This window comes from Camelus ferus, chromosome 12, assembly GCF_009834535.1.
Source record: "Camelus ferus isolate YT-003-E chromosome 12, BCGSAC_Cfer_1.0, whole genome shotgun sequence".
Classification (NCBI taxonomy): domain Eukaryota; kingdom Metazoa; phylum Chordata; class Mammalia; order Artiodactyla; family Camelidae; genus Camelus; species Camelus ferus.
This window is the reverse complement of record NC_045707.1, coordinates 42,567,993-42,584,606: the sequence shown is the minus strand read 5'-3', so window position 1 is coordinate 42,584,606 and position 16,614 is coordinate 42,567,993. Positions and strand designations below refer to the sequence as shown.

The 16,614-nt window shown below is 34.4% G+C and overlaps 1 protein-coding gene across 5 annotated transcripts in view; it reads right to left on the bottom strand.

The window, feature by feature from the left end:
• ANKS1B (ankyrin repeat and sterile alpha motif domain containing 1B) overlaps window positions 1–16,614 on the bottom strand; it is an 860,521-nt gene that overhangs the window by 634,106 nt on the left and 209,801 nt on the right. For all 5 annotated transcript variants that reach the window (XM_032493560.1, XM_032493561.1, XM_032493562.1 and 2 more), the window contains exon 9: window positions 16,107–16,250. In XM_032493560.1, the coding sequence (XP_032349451.1) occupies window positions 16,107–16,250 (144 nt within the window). The remainder of the gene's footprint in view (window positions 1–16,106; window positions 16,251–16,614) is intronic.

Here is a 16,614-nt window from a genome sequence, read left to right as displayed (position 1 = left end):
ATATATTTATATCATGATCCTGACTGGGATGAGTCAGTATTGTAAAAATGCCAACTTTCTCCTAATTAATCTCTAAAATTGACATTGTTCCAATCAAAAGATTATTGGTGGATCTAAAACTAACTATTAATCTTAGAAAAAACTACCTATTACTATTATAAGAAAATATAGGGGGAAACCTTCATGACATTTGATTTGAAAATGATTTCTTGGATATGACACCAACAACAACAATAAAAATAGATTAATGGGACTAAATCAAAATTTAACACTTCTGTGCATCAAAGGACACAATCAACAGAGTGAAAAGGCAAACTATGGAATGGGATGAAATATCTGAAAATAATACATCTGATAAAGGATTAATTTTTAGAATGTATAAAGAATTCTTACAACTCAAGAATAATAAAATAATTCATTTTTAAAATGAACAAGGGACTTGAATAGACATTTATCCAAGGAAGATACACAAATGACCAACAAGCATATAAAAATACGGTCAACATGACTTAATCATTAGAGAAATGCAAATCAACATTACAATGAAATGTCACCTGAAGCCCATTAAAATAGCTAATATTAAAACAACTCAGAAAATAACAAGTGTTGATGAAGATGTGAAGAAACTAGGACCTTTATGCATTGCTGGTGAAAATGAACGAGGGAGGACTATGGGAAACAGTAGGGTCGTTCCTCAAAAAATTAAAAATAGAATTATCATATGATCCAGCAATTCCACCATAGTGTATATATTAAAAAGAATTGGAAGAATACCATAGTGTATATATTAAAAATAGTGTATATATTAAAAGAGAATACCTCTCAAAGAAGTATTTGCACATCCATATTCACAGAAGCATTATTCACATAAGCTAAAAGGTGGAAACCATCCAAGAATCCATCAGTGGATAAATGTATAACGAAATGTGGTATATAGATACAATGCAATATTACTCAGCTTTAAAAAAAGGAAGAAAAGTCTAACACATGCTATAACATGGATAAACCTTGCGGACATTATGCTAAATGAAATGGCCAGACACAAAGACATAAAGACTGTATGATTCCATTTGAATGTGGTACTTAGAGTAGTCAAAAATCATAGAGATACAAAGTAGAATGGTGGTTGTTGCCAAAGCTGGGGGCAGGAAGAAATGGGGAGTTGTTATTTAATGGGTACAAAGTTTCAGTTTTGCAAGATTAAAAAGTTCTGGATATCGCTTGTACAATAAGGTGAATATACATAACACTACTATATATTTAAATGGTTAATATATTATATTGTTATGTGTATTTTGCCACAATATTTTTGAAGTTCAATAGGGAAATGTATGCAAATGTAACATTTAAAATCAATATAGAAAGGCTGGACTATTCAATGAGTGGTGCTGGAACAACTGACCATTAATTTGGGGTGGGGAGGAACCCAGGATAAATTATAGAATTAAAAATATACACACATACACATCACATATATACATATATATATTTATTTATACACATTTATTTATTGTACATTTACAGGCATACCTCGTTTTACCATGCTTCACATAAAAGTGCTTCACAGATTTTGTACAAATTGAAAGTTTGCGGAAACTCCGCATCAAGCAAATCTATCAGTGCCATTTTTTTTACAACAGCATTTGCTCACTTTGTGTCTCTGTGTCACACTTTGGTAATTCACAATATTTCAAACTTTTTCATTATTATTATGCTTGTTGTGGTGATCAGTGATCTTTGATGCTACTATTGTAATTGTTTTGGGGAACTTCATGAACTGCGCCCATGTAAGAAGGAAAAATTAATCAATAAATGTGTGTATTCTGACTGCTCCACCAACCAGCCTTTCTCTGCCTCTCTGTAGGCCTCCCTGTTCCCTGAGACAAAACAATATTGAAATTATGCCAGTTAATACAGTGGCCTATAAGTGTCCAAGTGAAAGAAAGAGTCGCTTGTATTTCACTTTAAATCAAAACCTACAAATGATTAAGCTTAGTGAGGAAGACATATTAAAAGCTGAGACAGGCAGAAAACTAGGGCTTTTGCACCAAGCAATTAGCCAAGTTGTAAATGCAAAGGAAAAGCTCTTGAAGATAATTTAAAGTGCTACTCCAGTGAACACACAAATGATAAGAAGTGAAACAGCCTTACTATTGATATAGAGAAAGTTTTAGTGGTCTGGATAGAAGATCAAACCAGCCACATCATTCCCTTAAACCAAAGCCTAATTCAGAGCAAGGACCTAACTCTCTTCAATTCTATGATGGCCACAAGAGGTGAGGAAACTGAAGAAGAAAAGTTGAAAAGTTTGAGACTAGCAGAGATTGGTTCATGAGGTTTAAGGGAAATAAAGGGAAGAAGCTCTCTCCAAAACATTAAAATGCAAAGCGAAGCAGCAAGTGTTGATGTAGAAGCTGCAGCAAATTATTCAGAAGACCTAGTTAAGATAAGTAATGAAGTGCCTACACTAAACAACAAGATTTTTCATGCAGAGAAACAGCATTATGTTGGAAGAAGATGCCACCTAGGACTTTCGTAAGTAGACAGGTGAAGTCAATGCCTAGCATCAAAGCATCAAAGGACAGGCTGACTCTCTTGTTAGGAGCTTATGCAACTGGTGACTTTAAATTGAAGCCAATGCTCATTTACCATTTCCAAAATCCTGCAGCCCTTAACAATCATGCTAAATCTACTCTGCCTGTCCTCTAAAAATGGAAAAACAAAGCCTGGATGACAGCGCATCTGCTTACAACATGGTTTACTGAATATTTTAAGTCCACTGTTGATGCTATTCAGAAAAAAAATTATTTTCAAAATATTACTGCTCATTGACAAAGCACCTGATCATCCATGAGCTTTGAAGGAGGTGTACAACTCATGCCTGCTAACACAACATTCATTCTGCAGGCCATGGATCAAAGAGCCATTTCAACTTTCAAGTATTATGATGTAAGAAATACATTTCATAAGGCTAAGCTTTCAGATAGTGATTCCCCTGATGCATTTGTAAAAAAGTCAGGGAAATGAGTCATCATTCTAGATGCCATTAAGAACATTTGTGATTCATGGGAAGAGGTCAAAATATCGACTTTAACAAGAGTTCGTAAGAAGTTGATTTCAATACTCATGGATGACTTTGAGGGGATCGAGACTTTAGTGGAGGAAGTAACTGCAGATGTGGTGGAAACTGCATCAGAACTAGAATTAAGAGTGGAGCCTAAAGATATGACAGAATTGCTGCAATCTCATAACAAAACTAATCAGGAGTTCTTATGAATGATCAAAGAAAGTGGCTTCTTAAGATGGAATCTACTCCTCGTAAGACGATGTAAAGACTAGTGAAATGACAACAAGGGATTTCAAATATTACATAAACTTAGTTGGTAAAGCAGCAGCAGGGTTTAAGAGGGTTGACTCCAATTTTGAAAGTTTTAATATGGGTAAAATGCTATCAAACAGCACTGCATGCTACCAAGAAATCATTCATGAAAGGAAGAATCAATTGACGCGGCAAATGTCATTATTGTCTTAAGAAATTGCATCAGCCACCCCAACCGGCAGCAAATACCACCCTGATCAGTCAGCAGCCATCAACATCAAGGTAAAATCCTCCACTAGCAAAAAGATTACAATCTACACTTTCTTATCCATTTATAATCACTTAGGTTGCTTCCGTATCTTGGCTATTGTAAATAATGCTGCAATGAACATGGGGGTGCGTATGTCTTTTCAAACTACTGTTTTCATTTTCTTCAGATAAATATCCAGAAGTAGATTTGCTGAATTGTATGCTAGTTTTATTTTTAATTTTTGGTGGTACCGCCATACTGTTTTCCATATAGGCTGCAACAATTTACATTCCCATCAATAGTGCACGAGGGTTTCTTTGTCTCCACATCCTGGCCAACACAGGTTGTTTGTTGTCTTTTCAATGATAGCCATTCTGACAGGTGTGAAGTGATATCTCATTGTGGTTTTTGATTTGCATATTCCTGACCATTAGTGATGTAGTTATGTTGGGCATCTTTTCATGTGCTTGTTGGCCATCTGTATGTCTCCTTTGGAAAAAATGTTTATTCAGGTCTTTTGTCCATTTTTAATCAGGTTATTTGTTTGTTTTGATATTGAGTTGTACCAGTTATTTGTATCTTTTGGATATTAATCTCATAGGATATATCATTTGCAAATATCTTCTCCCATTCAGTTGGTTACTTTTTCCTTTTGTTGATAGTTGATCTCACTATGCAAAAGCTGTTTAGCTTGATGTAGTCCCATTTTTCATTCTTTTTTCTTTTTTCTGAGTGATTTCTACTACTCTGTTTTCAAATTCACTGCATCATCTAATCTACTGTTGATTCCTTCTAGTGTATTATTCATTTCAAATATTATATTCTTCAGCTCTGTTTGGTTCTTCTTTGTATTTTCTAACTCTTGTACTAAACTTCTCACTGTGTTCATCCATTCTTCTCCCAAGTCCATTACCTTTATGATCATTATCCTGAACTCTTTGTTAGGTAGATAGTTTACCTCCACTTTGCTTAGTTCTTCTTCTGGGGTTTTGTTCTGTTCCTTCATTTGGAACATATTCCTCTGTATCCTCATTTTGCCTAGTTCTCTGTGTTTATTTCTATGTATTAGGTAGGTCAGTTACATTTCTTAATCTTAGTGAAGTAACCTTATGTAGGAGACATTCTATGGAGCTCAACAGCATACTCCCCTCTGGTCACCAGAGCTATGTGTTCTAGGGGTGTACCCTATATGGGCAGCATGGACCCTTCCATTATGGTGAGGCTAACTACTGTGGGCATGCTGGTAGGCAGAGCTGGCCCCAGCCCAGTTGGCTGCTTGGCTCTGCCTTATATGGTAGCTGTCAGCCTGCTGGTAGGCAGAGCCAGGTCCTCATGCAGCTGGCTGCTCAGCATACAGGGTTCCCAAGGCAGGTGCTGTCCTTCTGGTGGAAAAGGCCAGGTCCTAGGGTGGCTGGCTGCTCAATCCTGGGGGTTCAAGGACTAGTCCTGACCTGTTGGTGGGCAGGCAAATCCCCAGCACTAATAAGCTGAAGGGAAGACTCCAAAATGGTGCCGATGGTACAATGAGCTCCCAGAAGTGGTTTGCTGCCATCATCTATGTCCCCAGGTGAATGCCGGTTGCCTCATGCCTCTCTGGGAGGCTAAGATCAGCAAGTAGGTTTGAACCAGGCTCCTTTCAAACTACTGCCTCTGAGATGGGACTTGGAGTATGTGAGATTTTGCACATGCCCATTAAGAGTGGAGTCTCAGTTTCTCACAGCCCTCAGGCTTTCCTATATGCAAGCTTCACTGGCCTTTAAAGCCAGACTTTCTGGGGGCTCATCAGCCCAGTGCAGTGCCCTTGGGCTGGGGAGTCTGATATGGGGCTTGGACCCTTTGCTTTTTGGTAAAAACTCCTGCAATTGTGATTATCCTCCCATTTGAGGGTTGCCTACCCTGATGTGTGGATCTTGACTATACCATGTCTCCACTCCACCTACCCATCTTATTGTGATTCTTTCTTTATCTCTTTAGTTGTACAAGATCCTTTCTGCTAGTCCTCAGGTGATTCTCATAGATACTGGCTCAGTAAATAGTTAAATTTACAAGGTCTTCCTACTCTGCTATCTTGAACACATGCCAGCAATAAAGTACTTTGTAATTAAGGTATATACATTGTCTTTTTAGACATAATGCTATTGCTCACTTAATAGACTACAGATAATGTGAACACAACTTTTATATGAACTGGGAAACCAAAAAACTCATGTGACTCACTGTATTGTAATATTTGCTTTGTTAGGATGTTCTGGAACCAAACCCACAATGTCTCTGAGGTATGCCTGTATATTATATGCTATTTATTTATTATACACTTATTTATATATACTTACTTACTTTATTTATACATACATATGTATTTTAATTCCATAATTTATCTTGGGTTTCTCTTCACCCCTAAATTAATTATACATATATATATACACATACACACATATATGAAACATATATATATGTGTGTGTATATATACATACAAATATATGAAGAAAACATGGTAGAATATTTTTATAATTTGGTGGTTGGTCAAGGTCAGCCTAAGCAAGATATAAAAAACAGAAGCTTTAAATAAATATATAGACAGATTTGGCTTCATAAAAATGAAAACTTTTGCACATCAAAAAAGAAAACATAAACTAAAGGGCAAGAAACAGAATGAGGGGAAAGTTTTGAAATATTCTTAACAAAAGTTTTGGTATGCAAAACATACAGTCAAGTCTCACTTTCATGGTAGTTTTGTTTTATAAAATCACCATGAACACTGAACTAGCAAATACTGAATCATTGTTTCTAGGGGAAATACAGACAGGGTTAGGTTCCTACAAGTCTTTGGTCATGACATTTCCATCAACTGATCAATATATAATCTTGTTTTATATGTTTTTGATTAAATATAACTTATTTAAAATATACTTTTATTAATTACATCAAACTCACAGCCAAAAGCACTAAAACTCATTATCTGAACAAAACTTATTTTTGTTCATATCGGAACAAAACTTCTCCATAAGGAACATCACAATCTTCTTGAGCTTCTAGATACACACAGAACTTCTACAGTACACTGGGGATCACTTTAAAAAATGAAATCCCAAACAGAAGCACGATTTTTTAAAAAGTGGCATTAAGTAAACTATGAAAAGGGTAATTATTTACAGCATGAGAGCTGAAACAGGTAGAGCTTCACCTTATTCAACCTCTACTAGGAATGTGTATATCAGGTGACCCAAATTTTTCACTACTCTGTGCATGTCCATGAACAACCATGAAAGCACCACAGCCATTGATTTTGGGGTTACAGATAAATTTCAGCAAACAGGCAAATCTTGCAAATACATAATCCATAAAAAATAAGAACTGACTATTAAAATACACTTATAAATCAATTATTTTAAAAATAAATGGTAAAAGAAGTGAGTGCACAATTCACACAAGAAGAAATACAAATGCCCGATAAATATCTGGAAGAAAATTCTTTCTCAATAATCAGGGAAATGAGACTTAAAAACAACAATGAAAAAATAATAATTGATATCCTTTTATAAAAACAAAGATCATAGAACAACAATCACACAATTCATTCCACAGTACCTTCCAGTGGTCTCCACCTAATCCTCTTAAAAGAGCAATTTAAATGATTAAAGATAATTCAACAAAAAATGCCTAGAAAGACACAAACTAAAATGAGAAATTTTTTTTTTTTAGTTTTTAAAAGGAAAAAAATGAATAGTGAATAGTGAATGGTGAGTGAATAGTGAATGAATGAATGGATAGATGGATGGATGAATGAGATCAATGAGTGAATGAATGGATGAATAGTTGCAAGCAATAATTTTCAAACTATTCTATGGAAATTTATGACATAGTGAGTCATCATGACTTTTTACAGATCATGGCATTTGTTTTTTTAACAAAATATAAAATCTTTGTCAGAAAATCAGATCTACTTGTTGTAAATAATTCAAACAATGTGTAAGTACATAAAGTAGAACATTAAAGTCCCTCTAGAATATTAAGCCTTAGATATAACCATAAGTATTACATATATTTTAAGCAATTACATGAGGTTGGTTTGTACTATACACACTGTTCTATAACCAGAAAATCATACCAGAGTCACCAGTGCTGTTTGCAGAGGCCAAAAACTGAACAGAAAAAGATGAATTTGCATTTATGTAACAAGAAATTTACACAGAAACTTGCATTTATCTTGTAAGATCTTCGTAACAATCCTATAAACAGGAACTAGCCTATTTACTTTAAAGAGTAGGAAGCAGAGGGTAAGTTACTTGTCCAAGATTATACAGCCAATAAATAGCAGTCAGGACAATTACTTGAACTAAATTGAAAGGCTCATCAGGGAAGAAAACATGTATAATTCTTATTTTATATAATTCACAGTACCTGGCACAAAATTAAAAACAACATGAGGGTAAAACGCATGTTTATATTATTTGCTGCTCTATACCCTGCATATAACAAATGGGTCAATAAACATTTTTGGATCAAATGGATGGATGAATGCATAAGAGAACAGGGAAATGTGGAGGGATTCTAAGTGAACTGAGATTTTTATCAACCAGCAATTTGTTTAATCTGTAGGATAAATAATAAATATATTTAGCAGCTCAACCACCCTGAAAATGCAATGTAAAATAATAAATCGAGTACACATTAGACTAGAGTGACATCAATAATTACTGATACCTTCATTAACAGAGAAATGCTACAGTGAAAAATACTGAACAGTAAGTATGAAGGCTTATATTACTGTGAGAAACTGGGTCCTCTTTAAAATTTTGTTGTTAATTTCATAGACAAGTATTCAAGTGGGTTTTGGATAAAAAATAATAGATATGCAAACCTGTTAACAAGTTAATCTCTTGAAACTCAGTTTTTCCAGGTCAAGTGAAAATACCACCTACCTGGCAGGTGCTAGGCACTCAACAAATGCTATATATAATTATTCTTAATATTACTATTATCACCATCATAATAGTTTCCTAAAAATGCAAAATTGAGCATTTCCAATGGTAAAGTTTTAGTTCAATTATTTTAAAAGTTACAAAAATAACTGCATAGAATGTTAAAAACCTAGATCAAAAGAACATTTAATAGTAATGTTAAAATGCATTTCTCTGTAAATGAAATATCTACTGACCTAATTTCTATAGCCAATTTTCTATATAAATTTACTTTAGTCTCTGCAACAAATCACCACAAAATCAGTAGCTTAAAACAACATTAATTTATTCTCTAACAGTTATTGAAATCAGAAGTCTGAAAGAAGTCTTACAGGGCTAACATCAAGGTGTAAGCAGAACTGGTTACTTCTGGAAGTCCTAGGAGACAATCTACTTCCTGACTTTTCCACTTTCAAGAGGTCAACTATATTCCTTGACTCATAGTTCCTTCCTTCATCTTCAAGCTAGCAATATAATACTTTTAAATTTCTCTTTGTTTTCCTCATCATATCACCTTTCTTTATTAAAGGGATCTTATGATCACATTGGGTCCATCTAGGCAACCTAGGAAAATCTCCCCATCTCAAAATCCTTAACTTAATCACATCTTCAAGTTCCTTTTGCCATATAAGATAATATATTTACAGGTCCTAGAGATTAGAACATAGACATTTATGGAAAGAAAAAGGCATTATTTTGTTTATCATTGTTCATCCTTTGCCCTCAAAGATTCACATACATCCACATGTAAATCCATTTGCCCCATCTCAACATCCCCCTCAAGTCCTAACCCATTACAACATCAACCAAAACTCAAATTCTCATCTAAATTTCATAAGCTCAAAGGTCCCATATCTCACCATCTAAATCACATATGGGTGAATCTCTTGATACAATCCATCCTAAGGCAGAATTCCTTTTCAACCGTGAATGTCTGAAACTAGAAAACAAGTTATTTGCTCCCAAAACACAATGGTAGGACAGGCATAGGATAACAATGATAGGTATTCCATTCAAAGAGGAAGAAATAAAAGGAAAAAAAAGTGAGTCAACAGTCACAAACAAATTAGAAAACCAACAGGGCAAATCCCATTAGATTTCAAGGCCTAGGAATAACCCTTTGTGGTTCTCAGTTCCATCCTCTGGGATGTCAACCCATTCTCTTAGTATTACTTTCTATTTCATAAAAGTTAATGTTTATTTGCAACTGAGCAGTTAGTAGTATCAGCCTGTTTCTTGCCTGTAAGAATCCATTCCTTTAGGAATCCAACAGCTTTCCTTTACTTTTTCTTCTCCCTGCTCCTTTCAGTTCAAGATGGCAATGTCTCTGCTGATACAACAAACTCAAAAACCTTTTGGTATCTCATGCATGTCACAGGAATTCATCCTATTAAATAAATTAAACAGATCTTCCTTGGATAATCCCATCTCTGGATTGTGCTAAAATGAATGAAATCTGTGAGTTACACATTTAATAACTTCAAAGAGCCCGCTGAATGATTAATAGTCTGATTTTTTTTTATCCTACTGAGGTACTAGAAAAAAACCTGATCCAGCCACACTTTTGGCTTTCTCTCCAGAACATACTTCCTTAATAGTGCATCTACAAATTTTAGCATCTTTTTTCAATCTAGATAGGCTGACAACATCCTCAGTCGTCAAGGTCTGGTTCCTTTATGCTTAAAAGTCTTCATTTAGTTATTATGCTCTTTCCTCTCACCTTTTGCTATAGGCTACAAGAAGAATCAAGCCACACCTTCAAAACTTTGCTTGGAAGTCTCCTAAACTACATATCCAAGTTCATCACTTACTAGTTCTGATTTCCATGTAACTGTAGAACACAATTCTTCCACGCTTTTTGCTACTATATAACAAGTATCTCTTTTCCTCTTGTTTTCAAAAACATGATCTTCCTTACTTCTCAGTTCTTATCAGAAGCACCTTTAGCATTCTAAATCATCTGTGATGATTTAGGTATTCTCTAAGTTAATATAAATTTCCTCTACATTCTCCTCACTTTCTCTTGAAATCTCACCAGCAGTTACTTTAACACCCATGTTTCTGCAGACATCCTGTTTATGACAATTTAGGTATTCTCTAAGATAAAATAGATTTTTCTCTACCATATCACTACCTTCTGAGCCATACTGTTAGAATCCTTAACATTTATATTTCTGTTCAAGCCAATCTAGGCTTTTTCTGTCACGCTACTCAAAATTCTTCCAGCTTCTATCCACTGCTATCCAATTCCAAAGCTACTTCCACATTTTAATGTATTTGTTAAAGCAGCAACCCCTCTTCCAGATACCCAAATCTTTGTAGGCTTCCCAGGGCTGCTGTAACAAATTATCACAAATTCAGTAGCTTAAAACAACACCTCTCTGACAGTTCTAAATGTCAAAAGTCCAAAATGATTTTCACTGGGCTAAAATCAAGGTGTTGGTGAGGCTGGTTCCTGCAGGAGGCTTTAGGGGAGAATCCATTTCCTACTTTTCAGCCAACTATATTCTTTGATTCATGGCCACATCACTTCAACCTCTACTTCCATCATCACATATCCTTCTCTGGCTTTGACGTCCTTGCCTTCTTCTTATAAGGATCACTGTGCTTACATTGGGTCCACCTGGATAATCCAGGATATCTCCCCATCTCAGGATCCTTAATCACATCTGCAAAGTCTCTTTGCTATATAAGATCACATATCTACAAACTATAAAGATTAGAATGTGGGCATCTTTGGGGGGAATTAATCTGCCTACCACAGCCATGTTCATTATTAACTGAATTCTATTTAAAATGTTTAACCCATATTTTCAATTACATAGTTGTAAGCACTGCCCCTGCTGACTGCCCATCTTACTGAACTAACACTTTTGTCATTTCCACATTTCAAACGATGGCTCTTTCAAAAGTTTTGGCAAGAAGAAATTCAGCAACAGAAAAAGATTATGTATTGTATCACAAATTCCCAAAGCTGTTAATATCTGAATAATTCCTTAACTCATTATTATTGTTTGGAATATTTCCAAAGTATGTAGTAGTTTCATTACAGGGGGAAAAAATTAAATCTCTATCACAAAACTATAACTATTCTGCAGTTGAGAGATACTTAGAGGATGATCTAAATTTCAAGGATGAGAAATATAAGGCCCAGGGAGGTTGAATAATTTACCCAACAACACAAACTCTTATGTAGAGAAGAGGAGCATCAATTTATTTTAAGAGTATCTAATGACTAACTGTTACAGAAATCTCTTCTAGGAGCTTCTGTATTTACATAAAAAGAATTTCTTACTTTTAGGTCCAGGTAGATTTTTTATTTAGCCATTTGAGCTTCTTAAGTACTGAAGCAAATGTTATTAAGATAATTTTCTAACATACAGTCCACCAAGACTGAATCACGACTGACCATTTGAACAAACTGATCTCTAGAAATGAAATTGAATTAGCAATAAAAAACCTCCCTACAAATAAAAGTCCAGGACTGGACGGCTTCACCGGGGAATTCTATCAAATATACAAAGAAGAACTCATACCAGTCCTTCTCAGACTCTTCCAGAAGATTGAAAAAGAGGGCATACTCCCAAACTCATTCTGTGAAGCCACCATCACCCTGATACGAAAGCCAGTCAAAGACACCACCAAAAAAGAGAATTACAGATCAATATCACTGATGAAAATAGATGCAAAAATCCTTACAAAATATTAGCAAATAGAATCCAACAGTACATATAAAAGATTATACATCATGATCAAGTGGGTTTCATCCCAGGGACACAAGAGTGGTTCAACATATGCAAATCAATCAATGTAATACATCACATCAACAAGAGAAAGGACAAAAACCACATGATCATCTCAATAGATGCAGAAAAATCATTTGATAAAATTCAACACCCATTTATGATACAAACTCTCACCAAAGTGGGTATAGAGGGAACAATACCTCAACATAACAAAAGTTATATATGACAAACCTACAGCCAGCATAATTCTCAATGGTGAAAAACTCAAAAGCTTCCCAATAAAATCTGGGACAAGATAAGGCTGCCATTATCACCACTCCTATTCAACATAGCCTTGGAAGTCCTAGCCACAGCAATCAGGCAAGAGAGAGAAATAAAAGGGATTCAAATCGGAAAAGAAAAGGTAAAAGTGTCACTATATGCAGATGACACGATACTATATATAGAAAACTCTAAAAGGTCCAAACAAAAACTACTAGAAATAATCGAAGAATTCAGCAAGGTAGCAGGTTACAAGATTAACATTCAAAAATCAGTTGCATTTCTTTACACTAACGATGAATTAACAGAAAAAGAAAGTAAAGAAACAATCCCCTTTAAAATAGCACCCAAAGTAATAAAATACCTAGGAATAAATTTAACCAAGGAGGTGAAAGATTTATACATGGAAAACTATAAAACACTGATTAAGGAAATTAAAGAAGACTTAAGAAAATGGAAAGATATACCATGCTCCTGGACCAGAATTATCAATATTGTTAAAATGGTCATACTGCCCAAGGCAATCTACAGATTTAATGCAGTCCCTATCAAATTACCTAGGACATATTTCACAGAACTAGAAAAAATCATAATAAAATTCATATGGAACCATCAAAGACCCAGAATTGCCAAAGCATTACTGAACGAAAAGGAAGAGGCTGGAGGAATAACTCTCCCAGACTTCAGACAGTACTATAGAGCTACAGTCATCAAGACAGCATGGTATTGGTACCAAAACAGACATATAGACCAATGGAACAGAATAGAGAGCCCAGAAATGAACCCACAAACTTTTGGTCAACTCATCTTCGACAAAGGAGGCAAGAATATACATTGGAATAAAGACAGTCTCTTCAGCAAATGGTGTTGGGAAAACTGGACAGCAGCAGGTAAAACAATGAAGCTAGAACACTCCCTTACACCATATACAAAAATCAACTCAAAATGGATTAAAGACTTAAACATAAGACAAGATACAATAAACCTCCAAGAGGAAAACATAAGCAAAACATTATCTGACATACATTTCAAAAATTTTCTCCTAGAAGAAATAAAAGCAAGAATAAACAAATGGGACCTAATGAAACTTACAAGCTTCTGCACAGCAAAGGAAACCAGAAATAAAACAAGAAGAAAACCTACGGAATGGGAGAAAATTTTTGCAAGTGAAACCGACAAAGGCTTGATCTCCAGAATATATAAGCAGCTCATACAACTTAATAAGAAAAAAACAAACAACCCAATCCAAAAATGGGCAGAAGAACTAAACAAGCAATTCCCCAAGGAAGACATACAAACGATCAATAGGCACATGAAAAAATGCTCAATATCACTAATTATCAGAGAAATGCAAATCAAAACTACAATGAGGTATCACCTCACACCAATCAGAATGGCCATCATTCAAAAGTCCACAAATGACAAATGCTGGAGAGACTATGGAGAAAAGGGAACCCTCCTACACTGCTGGTGGGAATGCAGGTTGGTGCAGCCACTGTGGATAACAGTATGGAGATTCCTCAAAAGGCTAGGAATACACTTACCATATAACCCAGGAATCCCACTCCTGGGCATATATCCAGAAGGAACCCTACTTCAAAAAGACACCTGCACCCCAATGTTCATAGCAGCACTATTTCCAATAGCCAAGACATGGAAACAGCCTATATGTCCATCAACAGATGACTGGATAAAGAAGAGGTGGTATATGTATACAATGGAATACTATTCAGCCATAAAAACAGACAACATAATGCCATTTGCAGTAACATGGATGTTCCTGGAGAATGTCATTCTAAGTGAAGTAAGCCAGAAAGAGAAAGAAAAGTACCATATGAGATTGCTCATATGTGGACTCTAAAAAAAAAAAAGAAAAAAAAGAACATAAATACAAAACAGAAACAGACTCATAGACATAGAATACAAACTTGTGGTTGCCAATGGGGCAGAAGGGTGGGAAGGGACAGACTGGGATTTCAAAATGTAGAACAGATAAACAGGATTATATTGTATAGCACAGGGAAATATATACAAGATCTTGTGGTAGCTCACAGTGAAAAAAAAATGTGACAATGAATATATGTATGTTCATGTATAACTGAAAAATTGTGCTCTACACTTGTGCTTGACACTCTACAATGTGCTTGACACATTGTAAAGTGACTATAACTCAATTAAAAAAAAGATAGTTTTCTAAATACCTAGAGGAATTTCAGGTAAGATTCATCAGACTCATGAAAATAGACATGTTTTCCAGAATGCTACACATGATGGTTATCAGGCAAAATACTCTTGTTGGTCTAATCACTTTTAAAAGTCTTTAGGCCCTACGAGAAATACATTTTCTAGTTTCTCTGGAGACAAGGTAATTAACTCAGTGGTCTAATGGAAGCCTGAGATAAATATCTTGTAATATATGTTCATGACATAAAATTGTTTTTCAAAAAATTGGTGTATCCTAACTTTTATTTTTTAAGCACCTAAATTAAATTATACTGTATCCAGTGCTACCTATTCCTTTCAACAAACACCAGAACCACCTGGATATGTTTGAAAAGTTAGTTTGATTACTAAATGTATGTTAGGCTTATTCTTTTTGCTAATTATAAATAATACAGACATGAAGTGGAAATTTTAATATAAAGACTTTGGACAGGCCAGTAAGAATTGCTATTGGTATTAATATTGGAATTTGAGTGGTTGTAATCAAATTGTGACAAAGACACAAAAAAATGTAATGGTTTATTGGGCACAATTGCTTCATATTTGTTAAAAAACAGAAAATAATATTTTTGCGATATAATGAATTATTTTCTGTCCTAGATTATTTTTTCACTCATACTGTATGTAGTTACACATACATACCTTTGTCATTACACTGTTTTTTGTATTAAGAGCTTTTTAGTCTTCATGTAGACATATTTTCATTACAGTTGCAAATTTCCTAACACTGATTTATTTTACTTATTTCTGAAACTCTTTTAAGGGCTTGTGATCCATAGTACACAACAAAAATTTGAAGGTGATACAATAGAATTGAAATTGACTTAATGAATAGTAAATGTATTCAAAATTGTAATTGATATTTTAGTGTTCTGGTCTTAGTTTTGGATAGTACTGCATAATCTTCAGTGGCACACATTATTCTACAATGTTCCGTTGTGTCAAGAAAAAAAAATCACTGACTATACTTTTAAAGAGCCCTCATATGCTTCCTTTTAAATAATTTTTACTATTATTTTATATAAATTGCTATTTAATTTCAAAATAGCATTCTTTAAAATGAAGTATTTCTAAATAAGATATTCAAACCTCATAAACAACTCAATTTTTCTTGAACTAGCATCATGACCAAAATAAAACAACCACATAAAATTATGTAAAGGATATGCTTGCATATGTATAGATGTACAGCAAGTTATATAAACATTTTACTAACCTTTAACTGAAAAACAATTACAAAGTGAACAATACACTATTTGGATTTTCAGAAGGAAAAAAAAGATTTACTTAAAACTTAGGCAACTATTTTTATGTTTTATTGTACCTTAAGAAAGCAAACCATTACCTGTGCAAGAATGGGGAAGCCAAGGTTCCTACATCCATTACAAGGAGTTAATGCTTCCCAGAGTCCTGAGGGCCCACAAGTGTTTTCATCATCATCTTCTTCTTCCACTTCTCCTGATGACAAGTTTATTGTAGATGAAGTTCTCTGAAAATAAATTTATATTATACCAATATATTATATCAATGTATATATGATATCAATGTTATTTAGGTATCTTAACATCAAATAAATTACATAAATTTCTCATGGTGTATGTCAGCAAGCAGGAGTTAGCTTAATTCTAGCCATAGTTATGTGGCTGTGCCATGTAAAACAGCCAAAAAACATGTATAGTTCAATTCTAAGTTGTAAGTAAAAGAAAATTGAAAGTGAAAAGACTAGGTGAAAAAGACTGGTAAGTTCATAATAAAGACTAGGATATGAAAGTGACCCAAGAAAATATATGAATAGTAACAAATGAGAAAAAATTTATGATTTCTAAATGCAATGAGAGGAATAGCATGAAAAG